The sequence below is a fragment of the Scomber scombrus genome, chromosome 9, assembly GCF_963691925.1.
Source record: "Scomber scombrus chromosome 9, fScoSco1.1, whole genome shotgun sequence".
In the NCBI taxonomy this organism is placed as follows: domain Eukaryota; kingdom Metazoa; phylum Chordata; class Actinopteri; order Scombriformes; family Scombridae; genus Scomber; species Scomber scombrus.
The window spans coordinates 17399385-17420945 of NC_084978.1; the positions used below are offsets into that span (position 1 = coordinate 17399385).

Consider the following 21561-nt stretch of genomic DNA (forward strand, 5'->3'; position numbering starts at 1 on the left):
TCAGATTAGACAGTATTCAAACACAACAAGGCTCAAACAAAAGAAAGGCTAATTTAACATGTTCGTAATGGGGAATGGACTGGCTTCAACAGTAAAGACATGCGTAGTTCAGGTGATGCCTTTCACCTGTATATGCCACCATTACACAACAAGGTTTTCAGTCATTCAATTCATGAGACCACATAGCAGCCAGTCTGCTAGATACCACATTAACATTTTCCCCTGGACAAGTGTCAGACCAATGCCTGCCTCTAATTTTAAGCAACAAAGTCAAATATTGTAAGAGACATATACTAGAACATATCCACAAACATTATATCCACTGCAACAATAATCATATGGTTTTCTAAGAGATGCCATTTAGTACTGACAGTCAATCTGTTCAAACAGATTTCTACAGGTCACTTAAACTGCACACTATAAGTTGCTGATTAGTTATGTATATATACATCCATGTTGTTTTGCTATAACACCATTTGTTTCTGTAGACTTTTACATTACTGCAGGTGATTAATTTGTCTAGATATAAGCAATCACATGATCTGTAATGTTTATTTAAAAGGAAATGAGAACCAAACACTATTAACAATACAAGAAAAGACACCTTAACAAAAAATAAATGTCACTATGTCATACTTTATACAGGCCAAACAACAGCAACAAGAGCCAAAATGAATGATCAGTCACAGCTTCATATCAGAAGTCAGTAATGTTCATGGATGTCCTGTTAATGTCCGGAGTGAATTCATATGTAACATGCCATATTGTTTTGAAACACAAAAAAGCCATGAGATATCCTGACAGTTTGCTGTAAAAGGAATTCTCGTGATCTGAATACAGTACACACAGTGCTGCATAGAGATAGCCAGTTAGAGACTCTGACAGGGATTCAGTACTGTGACAAGCTGGCTTTCCTCCATGAAGTTAAAGCTAAACATGGAGAAGCATAATACCATTTTTTTATGTATCATATATCTGGAAAAGACTCCAAGAAAACCTGAGGACTGATCCACTTTAGTGCAATTTATATTCTCCTATTTTGTTATTCTATTTGAGGCCTTTTATTTATTATTTATCTACCTCATTTAAATTATATTTAAATATGTTATACTATGTTGTGTTTCTTTTACGTTTCAATGTGCCTTGCCTTAAATAAGTACAGCATATTTTTTTTTAAATTTTAGAAGAAAGAAACAAGCAATAATTGTCACTAAAGTTTGTTAATGATTCGTTTTTTATACTTGAAAAAAAACATCACTGATTACAACTGACAAAGCAAAACGTAGACAAAAGTGTAAAAGAGAACACTTGAGAACAGTATTACACAAAGACAAATACAGTCAGGAAAAATTGGTGGCATAACCGATTTCAATACAATTCAAACTCAATGGTTTATATGGAGGCAATGTTTAAGAATGAAACTATGCAAGACACGCTGATTCATACTTCGCAAAAGGACAATTATGTTATTGTGTGTGTGTGTGTGTGTGTGTGTGTGTGTGTGTGTGTGTGTGTGTGTGTGTGTTAGTGTGTGTGTGTGTGTGTGTGTGTGTGTGTGTGTGTGTGTGTGTGTGTAGGTGTGTGTGTGTGTGTGTAGGTGTGTGTGTGTGTGTGTGTGTGTGTGTGTGTGTGTGTGTGTGTGTGTGTGTGTGTGTGTGTGTGTGTGTGTGTGTGTGTGTGTGTGTGTGTGTTCAAAATCAGAATGAATGCATAATGAACTATGAAAGACGTTTCCTGACAAACATATTATATGACGCATGTGCCTACCTCAGGTGAACCATTACTATCTCCAAACACTTCAGCAAAGTCTGATGGACTTTTCCTCAGAGTCTGGTCAGCAGGCAGAGTGTTGTCATTGTAAGATGAAACGAACTTAAAGTCACTGGTTCTAGAACCTGTTGTCAAGTAGGCGTCATAATTATAAGTGCTGCGTAAAGTTCCTGTGGGGTCAACATCTGCGTAATTTGGAGGGAGATAAGCGCTGGGGATGGCAACTGCTCCATCAAACAACAGTCTGGGCTTTCTCCTGCGACAAAACCTCACACCAAGGAAGATGATGATGATGAAGGTCAGAAAAAAGGTGGACACAGACACCAGAGCAATGATCAGATAAGAAGTCAGTTTGGAATTCTTCTCGTCGTAAGAAATATCCTTCAGTTCTGGGACCTCAGCCAAGTTATCGGAAATAAGTAAATAAATGGAACAGGTGGCAGAGAGAGAGGGCTGTCCGTTATCTTTCACTGCCACAATAAGGTTCTGTTTCATGCTGTCAGATTCAGAAATGTCCCGCTGTGTCCTGATCTCTCCGCTGTGGACACCAATACTGAAAAGTCCCGGATCAGTGGATTTCACTATATGATAGGACAGCCAGGCGTTCTGTCCGGAGTCCGCGTCCACCGCTATCACTTTGGACACCAGAGAGCCTCCGTGTGCAGCTTTGGGGACCAGCTCGGTCATGAAGGAGTTGCCCTCCGGGGCGGGGTACAGTATCTGAGGAGAGTTATCATTCACATCCGTTATGAACACACTGACGGTCACGTTGCTGCTCAGCGGAGGAGAACCGTTGTCTCTGGCCATCACGTGGACTTTAAAACTCCTGAACTGTTCATAATCAAACGACCTCACAGCGTGGATCACCCCCGTGTCTCCGTTAACAGATACATAGGAGGACACCGGGGCTCCGTTCACCTCACCAGCTAACAGAGAATAAATCACTGTACCGTTTTGTCTCCAGTCGGGGTCTCGAGCAGTAACGGAACATAAAGTGGAGCCAGGTTTGTTATTTTCAGTCACATATGCGCTGTACGACTGTTCCTCAAACACAGGTGCGTTGTCGTTGATGTCTGCTACAGATAACTGAACCGTTTTAGAGGAAGACAGAGGTGGAGAGCCCTCGTCAGTGGCAGTGATTGTAATGTTGTAATCAGATACTAGTTCACGGTCCAGTTGACCTGAAGTCACCAGAGAATAGTAGTTTTTAATAGAGGGAACTAACTTAAATGGGACATTTTGCTGAATAGAGCAGCGAACCACTTGATTATTATCAGAATCTGCATCCTGCACATTAATGATGCCCACCTCTGTACCAGGTGACACATTCTCTGGTACAGGATTAGCCAGAGATTTCACATAGATTACAGGTATGTTGTCATTCACATCAGTAATAGGAATTATCACCTTGGCGTATGATGATAGCCCTAATCCATCTTTTGCTTTAACGCGTATTTCAAATGTTGTGGTAGCTTCATAGTCAATGGTGCCAATTACTCTTATTTCACCTATTTTACGATCAATACTGAATATCTTCTTCACATCCTCTGAAACATGTCCAAAGTCATAACTCACATCCCCATTCACCCCCTCGTCTGCGTCAGTTGCGCTCACTGTTACCACAACAGTGTCTAAAGGAGAGTTTTCAGGCAGACTGGCTTTATAAACGGCCTGGCTAAACACTGGGGCGTTATCATTAGCATCCAACACAGTGACGTGTATGACTACTGTACCTGATCTCTGAGGGGAGCCGCCGTCTAGAGCTGTAAGGAGCAAATTAATCTCCTGTTGTTTTTCACGATCTAGCTCTTTGTCAAGAACAAGCTCTATACTGTTTCCATCAACCACCAACAAAAAATTATCATTCTTTTTAAGGCTGTACTGCTGGACTGAATTCTGTCCAACATCCGCATCGTGTGCTTCTTCTATCACAAAACGAGCACCACTGACTGCAGACTCTCGGATTTCTAGATTTATCGCTTTCTCGTTGAACTGCGGAGAGTTATCATTGACATCTTGAACGTGTATAATGAATGAATGCAGCTCCAGAGGATTCTCCAGTACAAGATCGCGTTTTATTACACACGACAGCTTTTCTCCACAAAGCTCCTCCCGGTCAATCCTGTCGTCCACAATTAAATCACCAGTACTGCGATTGATGTCACAATACCGTTTACGATTCCCTGCTGCATCAACACGAGCGTTTCTAGAAATCAGTGTTCTCGAGTCCAGGTTCAGATCCTTCGCTATATTCCCGATGAGAGATCCGTGCTTCAATTCCTCCTCAAAGTAATAGCTCGCGTTTCCATGCACAGAGTGCAACAAAAGGAAAACAACCAAAAACCTATTTTTGATTGCCATCATCGGACTATGTTTGTTACACAAGAACGGTCTTCCTTTTGGTCACTAATTCGATGAGAATTGCAACAATAGAATAAGTAAATTGCGAGCACTCCACAGTTATTCTGGCTCCATTGTAGGATCAACTGCAACTGAAAAATTACCCTTTTATTGCTGTGCAAACCAGAGGGTGGAGTGGAGATGTTTAACGTAGACTAGCAAGTAGCGACACCATGAGTGGAGCTAAGAAATAACAGGCTGTACAAAAATATATATATACATATATATATTTTTTTTTTTTTAAGGTTTACATTTGTATGTACCTTCTTAACACGCGTTTGGCTATTAGTGTGAGAGAAACATATATAGTATCTGCAATTACAATATCTGAAGTAGCGTTTACAACGGAATCAATGAGCGAATATTTTGGAATTCGGTTTAAAAAAAACACGAATCCCCTGAACGTATCATCACGTCTGTGACAGATCAAACCTCTGATCGACCACAGCACTTGATAACTATATGAATACAACACGCTGTAACCGTTTATCTCGATAAAAAGAGAGCGAGAGACTGATAAATCCACAAAAAATAATAATTTCAAAAGTGTGCAGACACTATCAACACATGTAAGTGTCCAAGACAAGAACACTCCATACAATCCGAGATTAATGAAACATTATTACAGACAAACAGACAGACAGACAGACAGACAGACAGACAGATAGACAGACAGACAGACAGACAGACAGACAGACAGACAGACAGACAGACAGACAGGAAGGACATGAAATACATTTATGTTTCTTCGGAGCATGCACATGATATCTCAAACTTGTAAAACAGTACCAAAGCAGAGTTGCAACTAACCAGGAACGTTTAAAAACACCCAGCTGGCACAAATTAAAAAGTAAACTGACAAAAAGTGGTTGAAATATGTGTATTTGGACATCTCATTGAATTATGCTGAATCAAACTTAACATAATGGCATATATCCAATTCAATCGAAACTTTACACAGCAATGACATACAACTAATACGGTTTGTGTAGAAGAAACCAATAAGACATTTCATTTAATATTCATCGACTATTCCAAACATTGACCATCACAGTCATACTGGATACGGCAGGACTCTCCCTTTGAGTAATTAACTGTCGAGCCCTCAAACCAAAATGAGTCCGTTAAGTGATGAATATTTTCGGGAGTTTATGTTATGTACAATTGAAAGGAAATTAAGAACTGAGTAAGAGAGAAAGAACGAAATAAATAAATAAACAATGTATTCGTTGTTTATATTTGTATATTAAATGTACGCATCTGAGGGTAAGAAAACATTGACTTTAAAAACAATTAATGTTTTGCCGTACCTCTGGGGACCCTTCAGAATATCCAAATACATCAGCAAAGTCTGATGGACTTTTCCTCAGAGTCTGGTCAGCAGGCAGAGTGTTGTCATTGTAAGATGAAATGAACTTAAAGTCACTGGTTCTAGAACCTGTTGTCAAGTAGGCGTCATAATTATAAGTGCTGCGTAAAGTTCCTGTGGGGTCAACATCTGCGTAATTAGGAGGGAGATAAGCGCTGGGGATGGCAACTGCTCCATCAAACAACAGTCTGGGCTTTCTCCTGCGACAAAACCTCACACCCAGGATGATGATGATGAAGGTAAGAAAGAAGGTGGACACAGACACCAACGCGATGATCAGATAAGAGGTCAGTTTGGAATTCTTCTCATCGTAAGAAATATCCTTCAGTTCTGGGACCTCAGCCAAGTTATCAGAAATAAGTAAATACATGGAACAGGTGACAGAGAGAGAGGGCTGTCCGTTATCTTTCACTGACACAATAAGGTTCTGTTTCATATTGTCAGATTCAGAAATGTCCCGCTGTGTCCTGATCTCTCCGCTGTGGACACCAATAGTGAAAAGTCCCGGATCGGTGGATTTCACTATATGATAGGACAGCCAGGCGTTCTGTCCGAAGTCTGCGTCCACCGCTACCACTTTGGACACCAGAGAGCCTCCGTGTGCAGCTTTGGGGACCAGCTCAGTCATGAAGGAGTTGCCCTCCGCAGCGGGGTACAGTATCTGAGGAGAGTTGTCATTCACATCCGATATGAACACATTGACGGTAACGTTGCTACTCAGTGGAGGAGAACCGTTGTCTCTGGCCATCACGTGGACTTTAAAACTCCTGAACTGTTCAAAATCAAACGACCTCACAGAGTGGATCACCCCCGTGTCTCCATTAACAGATACATAGGAGGACACCGGGGCTCCGTTCACCTCACCAGCTAACAGAGAATAAATCACTGTACCGTTTTGTCTCCAGTCGGGGTCTCGAGCAGTAACGGAACATAAAGTGGAGCCAGGTTTGTTATGTTCACTCACATATGCGCTGTACGACTGTTCCTCAAACATAGGTGGGTTGTCGTTGATGTCTGCTACAGATAACTGAACAGTTTTAGAGGAGGCTAGAGGTGGAGAGCCCTCGTCAGTGGCAGTGATTGTAATGTTGTAATCAGACACTAGTTCACGGTCCAGTTGACCTGTAGTCACCAGAGAATAGTAGTTTTTAATAGAGGGGACTAATTTAAAAGGGGCGCCTTGCTGAATGGAGCAGCGGACCTGTTTATTATTCTCAGAGTCTCTGTCCTGTACATTAACGATGCCCACCTCTGTACCAGGTGACACATTCTCAGGTATGGGGTTAGTCAGCGATTTCAGGTGTATAATGGGTGCGTTGTCATTCGTATCCGTAATTTCAATTATTAATGTTGCATATGACGCCAATCCCAGACCATCTTTGGCGCTGATCTGCATTTCATATGATGACTCTTTTTCATAATCAATATGTCCTGCTACCTTAACCTTTCCTGTTTTGGGGTTTAGAGAGAACATTTGGTTTTCATCTGAAACATGGTCAAATCCATAAGTAACTTCACCATTCACTCCCTCGTCTGCATCAGTAGCAGTCACTGTGAGCACAACAATATCAAGAGGAGAGTTTTCAGGCAGACTGGCTTTATAGACGGTCTGGCTAAACACTGGTACATTATCATTAGCATCCAACACAGTGACGTGTATGACTACAGTGCCTGATCTCTGAGGAGAGCCACCATCAAATGCAGTAAGCAAGAGCATCATATCTTTTTTATCTTCTCTATCTAATTCTTTGTCTAAGATTAATTCACCGTATTTTCGCCCACTGCTCTTTGTCTTTACATTTAATGAGAAGTGATCATTCTGCTGAAGTGAGTAGCCTTGAACAGCATTTTCCCCTATGTCTCCATCGTGTGCCTCATCCAGGAGAAAACGTGTACCCTTGGCTGCCATTTCATGAATTTCAATCTTAAGTAAATCCTCTTTAAACTGCGGTGAATTATCATTGATATCTTGAACGCGGATGTTAATACGGTGCAGTTCTAATGGATTTTCTAGTACAAGTTCTTGTTTAAGGACACACGATGCCCTTTTCCCACAAAGCGCTTCTCTGTCGATCCTTTCCTGAACAATCAAGTATCCGGTATTGAGATTGACTCCGCAATACACGTTGTTATCCTCCGTATCGATACGAGCCTTGCGAGCAGACAGTCTGCCCAAATCAAGTCCCAGACCTTTAGCGATATTTCCAATTACAGATCCACGTTTCATATCCTCGGGAACAGAGTAGCTGACGTCTCCATAGACGGGGTGGAGTACAAGAAAAATACAAGCAAGGCCGTAGTGCAACGCAAACCTACCGGATCCCATTGTTACTGCAAGATAGAGCAACACATTCAAAACCCAAACAAAGCAGGTCAAAATATATCACCAGTGTATTCCTGATTCTTTCCAATAGAACAAAAAACAGTATTTGCAGTCACACACGAAGCGTTTGTAGTCAACTGCGGTCATTACCAGAATCAGGCTTGAAATTCATTATTAGAGAAGGGTGGAGAATGAACGTGTCTTCTCGTTTGCTGGTACACACTGACACCATGAGTATTTCTTTAGACATAACAAGGCCATGTATTATTTTTTTTCTTTTTTAAAAGTTAAGTCAGTTCATTTGCTCATATTTACTTCAAAAATCAAAGCAAAATATAACATAACTATTTTATGGGAACAATACCTTTATAATTGAGACGAGTCACAACATCATTGACTCATTTGATATTGTAAAAAAAAGCCACAAAAAAATAACTTGTTTTAACTGTGCCTCGGGAAAAACCCAATTTTACATCAAATTTGGTGTGTGGAGATTGTGAACAGGCACAGAAACTATACTATACTCCAAGAAGGAAAGGGAAACACTTTAATTTTAGATTAGGTTTTTCATTTTAACTAAGACATTTACATGCTGCATCTACCATCCCTTCTTGATTAACTGGTGGTCTCACTCCCATTCGGCATTTTCTTTACATTTCCACCTTAATGACATGATGAACTAAAACACAGGGAAATGTTGTATTGTTTTGCACAGCCTATGATAAACTATATTTTACTTTGTACATTTGCAGTTATAAATCACGTGGTATTAGTTATTTTACATGTTGGAGCCGAAATCAGAAGAGCAAGACTCCTCCAACATAACAGAAAAAACAAACACACTGTCAGTTTCTTGATACTGCGCCAGTGCCGACTCCCATTATCCATGAACAAAACCACACTAAGAAATTAAAATATGTCGTAAAAAAACAACAACAACAAAAAAAAATATTTGAATGAGTTTCAATCCTTAAAAGATTCTTACAATGATAACTACATCACAACAACGACAAACTATCAGAAAAGAGGTGACAATTTTTGCAAAGACTATCTTTTTGCAAATCTACTGAAACACAATTCATCAAAGTAGAAACAAACCAAGCTTGGACTACATGTGGAATCGATCTCTAAAACTGCATCAGAAAATGAAACGGAAGTAAGCACCAAGGACAGAGCAACTACGATCAACACAGATGACAGAGTAAGAAGGATCAGCACCAAGGACAGAGCAACAAAGATCATCACCAGCAACAGCATTCCAAGGATCGTATTACTAAAGTTTTGCATAATTACAACATCAATAAACAACCAATTGCTCAGATGGAGAGTGGTGAACTTCAGGGCAAAAAAGCTTTTTAAAAATTGTCTTGACAAATCTAAAACGGTGCAAGGAATTCACAGTAGACGGTATTAGTGAGGGCATGCTTACCCTGATAACTTGGTGTGTGTTTGTGTATGTGTGTGTTTTGTAGGTGGAATGTGTGAAAATGGTCACGAGCCTCTAAAAAATTTGCTGTAAGAGGTAATTGGCATCACTGTGCAAATATTCATTACGTAAAAGTAAACTATTGTAATAGTTTTGATATTGAAATGATACTTTTAATGTCAACTTTCATCTAGAAAACTTGCATTAAAAACCTGCCTAAAGTCTTTATAAACTTCCACGAATGCTAGAAACAAAACTCTTGGACGTATTGACATGTTTTGAATAAAAACAGCAGAAGAGACTAATGCACCTGTAAAGAGTCAAGAGAAAACACCCAAAATAATTCTGCAGGACTCGGAGCACTAGTTGACAGGAATGAAATGTGTGCGTACCTCAGGAGAGCGATCGCAATCTCCAAACACTTCAGCAAAGTCTGATGGACTTTTCCTCAGAGTCTGGTCAGCAGGCAGAGTGTTGTCATTGTAAGGTGAAACGAACTTAAAGTCACTGGTTCTAGAACCTGTTGTCAAGTAGGCGTCATAATTATAAGTGCTGCGTAAAGTTCCTGTGGGGTCAACATCTGCGTAATTAGGAGGGAGATAAGCGCTGGGGATGGCAACTGCTCCATCAAACAACAGTCTGGGCTTTCTTCTGCGACAAAACCTCACACCAAGGATGATGATGATGAAGGTCAGGAAAAAGGTGGACACAGACACCAGTGCGATGATCAGATAAGAAGTCAGTTTGGAATTCTTCTCATCGTAAGAAATATCCTTCAGTTCTGGGACCTCAGCTAAGTTATCAGAAATAAGTAAATACATGGAACAGGTGACAGAGAGAGAGGGCTGTCCGTTATCTTTCACTGCCACAATAAGGTTCTGTTTCATGCTGTCAGATTCAGAAATGTCCCGCTGTGTCCTGATCTCTCCGCTGTGGACACCAATACTGAAAAGTCCCGGATCAGTGGACTTCACTATATGATAGGACAGCCAGGCGTTCTGTCCGGAGTCCGCGTCCACCGCTATCACTTTGGACACCAGAGAGCCTCCGTGTGCAGCTTTGGGGACCAGCTCGGTCATGAAGGAGTTGCCCTCCGCAGCGGGGTACAGTATCTGAGGAGAGTTGTCATTCACATCCGATATGAACACATTGACGGTCACGTTGCTACTCAGCGGAGGAGAACCGTTGTCTCTGGCCATCACGTGGACTTTAAAACTCCTGAACTGTTCATAATCAAACGACCTCACAGCGTGGATCACCCCCGTGTCTCCGTTAACAGATACATAGGAAGACACCGGGGCTCCGTTCACCTCACCAGCTAACAGAGAATAAATCACTGTACCGTTTTGTCTCCAGTCGGGGTCTCGAGCAGTAACGGAACATAAAGTGGAGCCAGGTTTGTTATTTTCACAAACATATGCGCGGTACAACTGTTCCTCAAACATAGGTGGGTTGTCGTTGATGTCTGCTACAGATAACTGAACAGTTTTATAGGAAGACAGAGGTGGAGAGCCCTCGTCAGTGGCGGTGATAGTAATGTTGTAATCAGACACTAGTTCACGGTCCAGTTGTTCTGTAGTCACCAGAGAATAGTAGTTTTTAATTGAGGGTACTAACTTAAACGGAGCGCCTTGCTGAATGGAGCAGCGCACCTGTCTGTTATTCTCAGAGTCTCTGTCCTGCACATTAATGATGCCCACCTCTGTACCAGGTGACACATTCTCAGGTATAGGATTGGACAGCGATTTCAGGTGTATAATTGGTGCGTTGTCATTAATATCCGTAACTTCAATTATTAATGTTGCATATGACGCCAATCCCAGACCATCTTTGGCGCTGATCTGCATTTCATATGATGACTCTTTTTCATAATCAATAGACCCAACCACTTTGACGTCACCTGTTTTGGGGTTTAGAGAGAAAATTTGTTTTTCATCTGAAACATGGTCAAATCCATAAGTAACTTCACCATTCACTCCCTCGTCTGCATCAGTAGCACTCACTGTGAGCACAACAGTATCAAGAGGAGAGTTTTCAGGCAGACTGGCTTTATAGACGTTCTGGCTAAACACTGGTACATTATCATTAGCATCCAACACAGTGACGTGTATGACTACAGTGCCTGATCTCCGAGGAGAGCCACCATCAAATGCGGTAAGCAAGAGCATCATATCTTTTTTATCTTCTCTATCTAATTTTTTGTCCAAGATTAATTCACCGTATTTTCGCCCACTGCCCTTTGTCTTTACATTTAATGAGAAGTGATCATTCTGCTGAAGTGAGTAGCCTTCAACAGCATTGTCTCCGATGTCTCCATCGTGTGCCTCATCCAGGAGAAAACTTGAACCCTTTTCTGCCATTTCACGAATTTCAATCTTCAGTGACTCTTCTTTAAACTGCGGTGAATTATCATTGATATCTTGAACGCGGATGTTAATACGGTGCAGTTCTAATGGATTTTCTAGTACAAGTTCTTGTTTTAAAACACATGATGCCTTTTTCCCACAAAGCGCTTCTCTATCGATTCTTTCTTGTGCAATCAAGTCTCCGGTATTGAGATTGACTCCGCAATACACGTTGTTATCCTCCGTATCGATACGAGCCTTGCGAGCAGACAGTCTGCCCAAATCAAGTCCCAGATCTTTAGCGATATTTCCAATTATAGATCCACGTTTCATCTCCTCGGGAATAGAGTAGCTGACGTCTCCATAGACGGGGTGGAGAACAAGAAAAATACAAGCAAGGCCGTAGTGCAGCACAAACCTACCGGATCCCATTGTTACTGCGAGATAGAGCAACACATTCAAAACTCCTACAGAGCAGGTTCAAATATATCACCAGTGTATGCCTGATTTCGTCTAACAGAAAAAAAGACGTTGTAGTCACACATGAAGCATTTGTAGTCAACTGCGGTAAAATACCAGAATCTGGCTTGAAATTTGTTGTCAGAGAAGGGTGGAGAATGAACGTGTCTTCTCGTTTGCTGGTACACACTGACACCATGAGTATTTATTTAGACATAACAAGAGAATGCATTATATCTTCTCTTTTTCTTTTTTAAAGATAAGTCAGTTCACTCGCCCGTATTTACATAAAATGTAAAAACAAAATGCAACATTATGTCATGGATGTGATACCCTTACAACTGAAACGAGTTATAATATCATAGACTCATTTGTTATTGCAAAAAATCCCCAAAAACATACATTTGTTCTCTGTCTCGGGAAACCCCTTTTTCACATCCCCTTTGGTGTCTGAAGATTGTGAACAGGCACATAAACTGTACTATACTCCAGGAAGGGAAGGAAATACTTTCATTTTTGATCAGATGCTTCATTTTAAATCAGCACTTCACATGCTGAGATGAGAACTGATGTTAAAAAAAATCTACTGTCCCCTTTTGATGAACTGGTCGTCGCACTCTTCCTCCCATTCGCCATTATGTTTCAATTCCCACCTAACTGACAGGATGAAGTAAAACACAGTGAAATATTACCTTATTTTACACATCCTATGATAAAGTACATTTTACTTTGTAAAGTTGCAGATATAAAGCACGTGGTATGATTTATTTTACATGTTGGAGCCGAAGTCAAGAAAAGCGGGACACCTCTAACAAAACAGAGTAAACAGAAATACTATCTCCACTGTCAGTTTCTTGATACTACCCTAGTGCCCACTCCCATTATCAATGGACAAAACCACACTTAAAAATTAAAAGCTGTTGTGAAAAAAACAGCAATACAATTCGAATAAGTTTCAATCCTTAAGATGCTCTTGCAATGAAACCAGATCACAACAATGACATGTGGAAACATACAATCAGGAAAGAGCTGAGTATTTTGGCAAAGACTGTATTTCTGCAAATCTCCCGAAACAAAATTAAAATGAGCAAAAAAGCCAAACCGCGTGAACTACATAGGGAAACTAGCTCTAAAAATGCATCAAAAATATCAAACGGGGTCAGCTCAAAGGACAGAGCAACAAACATCATCACCAGAAGGACTATGTCATGGATTGTATTAGTACATTTTGCGTCAGCATTATAACATCAATGAACAACAAATTGATAAGATTGATAACCTCTGTGTGTATTGATTGTCATGTGCCGCTTTAAAAGTTGCTATATGAGGTGTTCAGCATTATTTTGCAAATCTTGATTGAGTAAAATTAAACACATGTAATGGTTATGATACTGAAAAAATAACTTTAAGGTCAACTTTGATCTAAAAAAAAAACCTGTATCGAGAAAGGCTGAGGTCTTAAGTTTTTAGAAACTAACAAGAATGCTGGAGGAAAAACAACAACTCTTGGACATATTGACATTGTTTTGAATATCAACGGCAGAAAAGAACAGTGGAACTGTAAAGAGTCAAAAAAGAACACCAAAATTACTTTTGCAGGACGCAAAGTTCAAGTTGACTGAAATGAAATGTGTGCGTACCTCAGGAGAGCGATCACAATCTCCAAACACTTCAGCAAAGTCTGATGGACTTTTCCTCAGAGTCTGGTCAGCAGGCAGAGTGTTGTCATTGTAAGGTGAAACGAACTTAAAGTCACTGGTTCTAGAACCTGTTGTCAAGTAGGCGTCATAATTATAAGTGCTGCGTAAAGTTCCTGTGGGGTCAACATCTGCGTAATTAGGAGGGAGATAAGCGCTGGGGATGGCAACTGCTCCATCAAACAACAGCCTGGGCTTTCTCCTGCGACAAAACCTCACACCCAGGATGATGATGATGAAGGTAAGAAAAAAGGTGGACACAGACACCAACGCGATGATCAGATAAGAGGTCAGTTTGGAATTATTCTCATCGTAAGAAATATCCTTCAGTTCTGGGACCTCAGCTAAGTTATCAGAAATAAGTAAATAAATGGAACAGGTGGCAGAGAGAGAGGGCTGTCCGTTATCTTTCACTGCCACAATAAGGTTCTGTTTCATGCTGTCAGATTCAGAAATGTCCCGCTGTGTCCTGACCTCTCCGCTGTGGACACCAATACTGAAAAGTCCCGGATCAGTCGATTTTACTATATGATAGGACAGCCAGGCGTTCTGTCCGGAGTCCGCGTCCACCGCTATCACTTTGGACACCAGAGAGCCTCCGTGTGCAGCTTTGGGGACCAGCTCGGTCATGTAGGAGTTGCCCTCGAGGGCGGGGTACAGTATCTGAGGAGAGTTGTCATTCATATCCGATATGAACACATTGACGGTCACGTTGCTACTCAGCGGAGGAGAACCGTTGTCTCTGGCCACCACGTGGACTTTAAAACTCCTGAACTGTTCATAATCAAACGACCTCACAGCGTGGATCACCCCCGTGTCTCCGTTAACAGATACATAGGAGGATACTGGGGCTTCGTTCACTTCACAAGCTAACAGAGAATAAATCACTGTACCGTTTTGTCTCCAGTCGGGGTCTCGAGCAACAACGGAACATAAAGTGGAGCCAGGTTTGTTATTTTCAGTCACATATGCGCTGTACGACTGCTCCTCAAACACAGGTGGGTTGTCGTTGATGTCTGCTACAGATAACTGAACAGTTTTAGAGGAAGACAGAGGTGGAGAGCCCTCGTCAGTGGCAGTGACTGTAATGTTGTAATCAGACACTAGTTCACGGTCCAGTTGTCCTGTAGTCACCAGAGAATAGTAGTTTTTAATTGAGGGGACTAATTTAAAAGGGGCGCCTTGCTGAATGGAGCAGCGGACCTGTCTGTTATTCTCAGAGTCTCTGTCCTGCACATTAATGATGCCCACCTCTGTACCAGGTGACACATTTTCAGGTATGGGATTAGTCAATGATTTCAGGTAAATAACTGGTGCGTTGTCATTCACATCAGTGACTTCAATAACTAATGTTGCATATGAAACTAATCCCAGACCATCTTTTGCGCTTATCTGCATTTCATAAGATGACTCTTTTTCATAATCAATAGCTGCAGCGACTCTTACCTCCCCCGTTTTGGAATGTAACGAAAATACATTACTATCTTCACCTGAGACATGATCAAATTCATAGGTAATTTCACTATTCACTCCCTCGTCTGCATCAGTAGCACTCACTGTGAGTACAACAGTATCGAGAAGAGAGTTTTCAGGCAGACTGGCTTTATAGACGGACTGGCTAAACACTGGTACATTATCATTAGCATCCAATACAGTGACGTGAATGACTACAGTGCCTGATCTCTGAGGAGAGCCACCATCAAATGCGGTAAGCAAGAGCATCATCTCTTTTTTATCTTCTCTGTCTAATTCTTTGTCTAAGACTAATTCGCAGTACTTTCGTCCACCAGATTTAGTGTTAACATTTAATTTAAAATTATCATTCTGCTGAAGTGAGTATCCTTGAACAGAATTTTCTCCGATGTCTCCATCGTGTGCCTCACCAAGAAGAAAACGTGCACCCTTGACCGCAGATTCACGAATTTCAATCTTTAGTGAATCTTCTTTAAACTGCGGTGAATTATCATTGATATCTTGAACATGGATGTTAATACGGTGCAGTTCTAATGGATTTTCTAGTACAAGTTCTTGTTTTAAGACACACGATGCCTTTTTCCCACAAAGCCCTTCTCTGTCGATCCTTTCTTGTGCAATCAAGTCTCCGGTACTGAGATTAACTCCGCAATATACGTTGTTATCCTCCGTATCGATGCGAGCCTTGCGAGAAGAGAGTCTGCCCAAATCAATTCCCAGATCTTTAGCGATATTTCCAATTACAGATCCACGTTTCATCTCCTCGGGAACAGAGTAGCTGACGTCTCCATATACGGGGTGGAGGAAAAGAAACATACACGCAAGGCCATAGTGCAGCCCAGCCCTGCTGTATCCCATTGTTACTGCGAGACTGAACTATAAGCAGGTCGAAATATATCACCGGAGTATTTCTGATGTCCTGTAATAAACAAACTGTAGTCACAGACGACGCTTTTGTAGTGAACTGGGGTACAATAACCTACCGGAATAAGGCTTTGAATTCGTTGTCATAGAAGGGTGGAGAATGAACAAGTCTTCTCGTTTGCTGGTACACACTGACACCATGAGTATTTCTGTAGTCATAACAAGGCCATGTGTGATTTAATCTACGTTATTTGTTTGTTTGCTTTTTAAGAGATGCAAATATATTGGTTCGTATTTATAATTTTAAAATAGACGCCATAACACCACTGACACATTTGTAATTTTAAAAAAGCAACATAAACGTAAGTTTGTTTTAACACTGTCTGTGGAAAACCCTCATTAGACATCAGTGCTGGTGTGTGAAAATTATGAAAAAGCAAAGGAACTATACTGTGTTCAAAGAGGGAGATGGGGCGGTTTTTTTAGATGCATTTAGATGTTTCATTTTAACTTAAAAGAAACATGCTGCATTAGAACTGATGTATAACAATCTACTGTCACTTCTTGATGAAATGGTGGTTGCACTTTTCCTACCTTTCTGCACTTTCTTTACATTCCCCCCTTCATGATAGGATGAAGAATGCCAGACTTCTCTTGCAAAACAAAATAAACAAACACACTGACTCTGCTTTCAGTTTGGTCATACTGCTCTAACAACTTAACAATTGGAAATAAAAGAAGGTTAAAGAACTTATGAGTATATAGACGTCGAATGAGTGTCAATCCTGAATACGCTCTTACAGTGAAGGCACATCACAACAACGGCATGTGGAAATATAGGGGGGAAAAAGCTAAGCATTTCGCCAAAGGCTGTATTTTAGTAAAGCTTTAAAAAACAAATGAATTAAAGGCAAAAAAAGACAACAGACTCGACTACAGATGGAAAAAAGCTCTAAAAATGCATCAGAAAATTAAATGGAGGTCAGCACCAAGGACAGAGGAATAAAGATCATCACCAACGACAGAGTAACAGGAATCAGCACCAAGGACAGAGCAACAATGCTCGTACTAAAATGGTTTTGCCTCGTTGGAAGATCATAATAACCAATTTAAAGAGAATAAATGAAACGCTTGGTCTGAAAAAGAACCTTAAGAAGTGCAAAGAATTGACAGTAGACAAGATTAATGTGGGTCTTGGTGGGTGAGTGAGTGAGTGAGTGAGTGAGTGAGTGAGTGAGTGAGTGAGTGAGTGAGTGAGTGAGTGAGTGAGTGAGTGAGTGAGTGAGGCATACGTGTGTGCGTGTGAGTGTGGGAGGATACAGCCTATGATTATTGTTACACGCCTCTATAAAAAAAAATTAAAAATGCTGCAGTACCTGTTTGTCAATAGTATGTGAAACTTGATTATGAAAAGCAAACAAATACAAATCTTTTCATGTTTAAATGATAACATTTAAGGACTAAATGTAATCTAAAAAAAACCTGGAACGAGAATAACTGAGGTCTAAAGTATATCAGAACACTCATGAATACTTAACAACTCTTTAAAAAACATCTGCACTTTTGAATAGCAGCTGCAGAAAAGTAAAAAGGAACTGAAAAAAGTTAAAAACAACAAACAAAAAAAAGCACCAAGGGCTCGAAACACGAATTGACTGAAATCAAATGAGTGCGTACCTCAGGAGAGCGATCACAATCTCCAAACACATCTGCAAAGTCTGATGGACTTTTCCTCAGAGTCTGGTCAGCAGGCAGAGTGTTGTCATTGTAAGATGAAACGAACTTAAAGTCACTGGTTCTAGAACCTGTTGTCAAGTAGGCGTCATAATTATAAGTGCTGCGTAAAGTTCCTGTGGGGTCAACGTCTGCGTAATTAGGAGGGAGATAAGCGCTGGGGATGGCAACTGCACCATCAAACAACAGTCTGGGCTTTCTCCTACGACAAAACTTCACACCCAGGAGGATGATGATGAAGGTCAGAAAAAACGTGGACACAGACACCAGCGCTATGATCAGATAAGAGGTCAGTTTGGAATTCTTCTCATCGTAAGAAATATCCTTCAGTTCTGGGACCTCAGCCAAGTTATCAGAAATAAGTAAATACATGGAACAGGTGGCAGAGAGAGAGGGCTGTCCGTTATCTTTCACTGACACAATAAGATTCTGTTTCATGCTGTCAGATTCAGAAACGTCCCGCTGTGTCCTGATCTCTCCACTGTGGACACCAATACTGAAAAGTCCCGGATCAGTGGATTTCACTATATGATAGGACAGCCAGGCGTTCTGTCCGGAGTCCGCGTCCACCGCTATCACTTTGGACACCAGAGATCCTCCGTGTGCAGTTTTGGGGAGCAGCTCGGTCATGAAGGAGTTGCCCTCAGCGGCGGGGTACAGTATATGAGGGGAGTTGTCATTCACATCCGATATGAACACACTGACGGTCACGTTGCTGCTCAGCGGAGGAGAACCGTTGTCTCTGGCCACCACGTGGACTTTAAAACTCCTGAACTGTTCAAAATCAAACGACCTCACAGCGTGGATCACCCCCGTGTCTCCATTAACAGATACATAGGAAGACACCGGGGCTCCGTTCACCTCACCAGCTAACAGAGAATAATTCACTGTACCGTTTTGTCTCCAGTCGGGGTCTCGAGCAGTAACTGAACATAAAGTGGAGCCAGGTTTATTATTTTCAGTCACATATGCACTGTACGACTGTTCCTCAAACACAGGTGGGTTGTCGTTGATGTCTGCTACAGATAACTGAGCAGTTTTAGAGGAGGACAGAGGTGGAGAGCCCTCGTCAGTGGCAGTGATTGTAATGTTGTAATCAGACACTAGTTCACGGTCCAGTTGTCCTGTAGTCACCAGAGAATAATAGTTTTTAATAGAAGGGACTAAAATAAAAGGGGCGCCTTGTTGAATGGAGCAGCGGACCTGTCTGTTATTCTCAGAGTCTCTGTCCTGCACGTTAATGATGCCCACCTCTGTACCAGGTGACACATTCTCAGGTATGGGGTTAGTCAAGGACTTCAGGTAAATAACTGGTGCATTGTCATTCACATCAGTAATATCAATAACTAATGTTGCATATGAAACTAATCCCAGACCATCTTTTGCGCTTATCTGCATTTCATAAGATGACACTTTTTCATAATCAATAGCTCCAGCGACTCTTACCTCCCCCGTTTTGGAATGTAACAAAAATACATTACTATCTTTACCTGAGACATGATCAAATTCATAGGTAATTTCACTATTCACTCCCTCGTCTGCATCAGTAGCACTCACTGTGAGTACAACAGTATCGAGAAGAGAGTTTTCAGGCAGACTGGCTTTATAGACGGACTGGCTAAACACTGGTACATTATCATTAGCATCCAGCACAGTGACGTGAATGACTACAGTGCCTGATCTCTGAGGAGAGCCACCGTCAAATGCGGTAAGCAAGAGCTTCATCTCTTTTTTATCTTCTCTGTCTAATTCTTTGTCTAAGACTAATTCGCAGTACTTTCGTCCACCAGATTTCGTGTTCACATTTAGTTTAAAGTGATCATTCTGCTGAAGTGAGAATCCTTGAACAGAATTTTCTCCGATGTCTCCATCGTGTGCCTCTCCGAGAAGAAAACGTGCACCCTTGTCTGCCATTTCGTGGATTTCAATCTTAAATGAATCCTCTTTAAACTGCGGTGAATTATCATTGATATCTTGAACGCGGATGTTAATACGGTGCAGCTCTAATGGATTTTCTAATACAAGTTCTTGTTTTAAAACACATGATGCCTTTTTCCCACAAAGCCCTTCTCTGTCGATCCTTTCTTGAACAATCAAGTCTCCGGTATTGAGATTGACTCCGCAATACTTAACGTTGTCATCCTCCGTATCGATACGAGCCTTGCGAGAAGACAGTCTCCCCAAATCAAGTCCCAGGTCTTTAGCGATATTTCCAATTACAGATCCACGTTTCAACTCCTCGGGAATAGAGTAGCTGAAGTCTCCATAGGCGGGATGGAGGACAAGAAACATACAAGCAAGGCCGTAGTGCAGCACAAACCTGCCGGATCCCATTGTTACTGCGAGACAAAGCAACGCATTCAAAACTCCTACTAAGCAGGTCAAAATATATCACCAGTGTATTCCTGATTCTTTCCAATAGAACAAAGAACAGTCGTTGCAGTCACACACGAAACGTCTGTAGTCAACTGCGGTCATTACCAGAATCAGCCTTGAAATTCATTATTAGAGAAGGGTGGAGAATGAACGTGTCTTCTCGTTTGCTGGTACACACTGACACCATGAGTATTTCTTTAGACATAACAAGGCCATGTATTATTGTCTTTTTTTAAAGATAAGCCAGTTCATTTGCTCATATTTACTTCAAAAATGAAAGCAAAATAAAACATAACTATTTTATTGGTACAGTACCTTTATAATTGAGACGAGTCACAACATCATAGATTCATTTGATATTGTAAAAAAAGCCACAAAAACATGATCTGGTTCTAACTATGTCTCGGGAAAAACCCAATTTCACATCAAATTTGGTGTGTGGAGATTGTGAACAGGCACATAAACTATACTATACTCCAAGAAGGAAAGGGACATACTTTCATTTTAGATTAGGTTTTTCATTTTAACTAAGACATTTACATGCTGCATCTACCATCCCTTATTGATTAACTGGTGGTCTCACTTTTTCTCCCATTCGGCATTTTCTTTACATTTCCACCTTACTGACATGATGAACTAAAACACAGGGAAATGTTGCCTTATTTTGCACAGCCTATGATAAAGTATCTTTTACTTTGTAAATGTGCAGTTATAAAGAACGTGGTATAAGTTATTTTACATATTGTAGCCGAAATCAGAAGAGCGAAACTCCTCCAACATAACAGAACAAACAGACACACTGTCTCCACTGTCAGTTTCTTGATACTGCACTAGTGCCGACTCCCATTATCCATGAACAAAACCACACTTAAACATTAAAAGATGTTGTAAAAAAAAAAAAAAAAAAAAAAAAAAAAGAAGAAGAAAGAAAAGCAATACAATTCGAATGAGTTTCAATTCTTAATAGCTGCTTACAACGATAACTACATCACAACAACGACAAAGTGAAACGTGCTATCAGTAAAGAGGAGAGAATTTTGGCAAAGACTGTATTTTTTCAAATCTACTGACACAAAATGCATCAAAGGATAATCAAACAAGCGTGGACTACACGTGGAATCTATCTCTAAAACTGCATCAGAAAATGAAACGGTGGGGGGCGGCGGATGCAGCGGATGGGTGTGGACGTGTATTCGTGAGCTCTCGGTGGTCGGCCCCGATAGCTGCATTTATCCTGCTTAATACTCTCATAACTCAAGATTATATGCAAAAAAACAGAAACTTTGAGCACTTGTGCATGGCAAGCTACAATCTTCGGCATAAAA

General features: G+C 40.9%; 4 protein-coding genes across 4 annotated transcripts in view; all 4 read right to left on the bottom strand.

Moving 5' to 3' along the window:
* Positions 1-12065, bottom strand: part of LOC133985674 (protocadherin gamma-A12-like) — a 211230-nt gene extending 199165 nt beyond the window's left edge. The window contains exon 1 of the mRNA XM_062425336.1: positions 9681-12065. Within this exon, the coding sequence (XP_062281320.1) occupies positions 9681-12065 (2385 nt within the window). The remainder of the gene's footprint in view (positions 1-9680) is intronic.
* Positions 1747-4134, bottom strand: LOC133986337 (protocadherin beta-16-like). The gene has a single exon (XM_062426164.1). It carries the CDS (start codon positions 4132-4134, stop codon positions 1747-1749), a length of 2388 nt encoding a protein of 795 aa, XP_062282148.1.
* Positions 5454-7865, bottom strand: LOC133986338 (protocadherin beta-15-like). Its single transcript, XM_062426165.1, has one exon. It carries the CDS (start codon positions 7863-7865, stop codon positions 5454-5456), a length of 2412 nt encoding a protein of 803 aa, XP_062282149.1.
* Positions 12066-13660: 1595 nt separating the features above from the next.
* On the bottom strand, positions 13661-20194 carry LOC133985560 (protocadherin-23-like). The gene is made up of 2 exons (XM_062425227.1): positions 17759-20194; positions 13661-16138 (listed from the first exon to the last, which is right to left on the bottom strand). The coding sequence occupies exons 1-2, from the start codon at positions 20192-20194 to the stop codon at positions 13661-13663; spliced, it is 4914 nt and encodes a 1637-aa protein (XP_062281211.1).
* Between the last annotated feature and the right edge of the window lie 1367 nt (positions 20195-21561).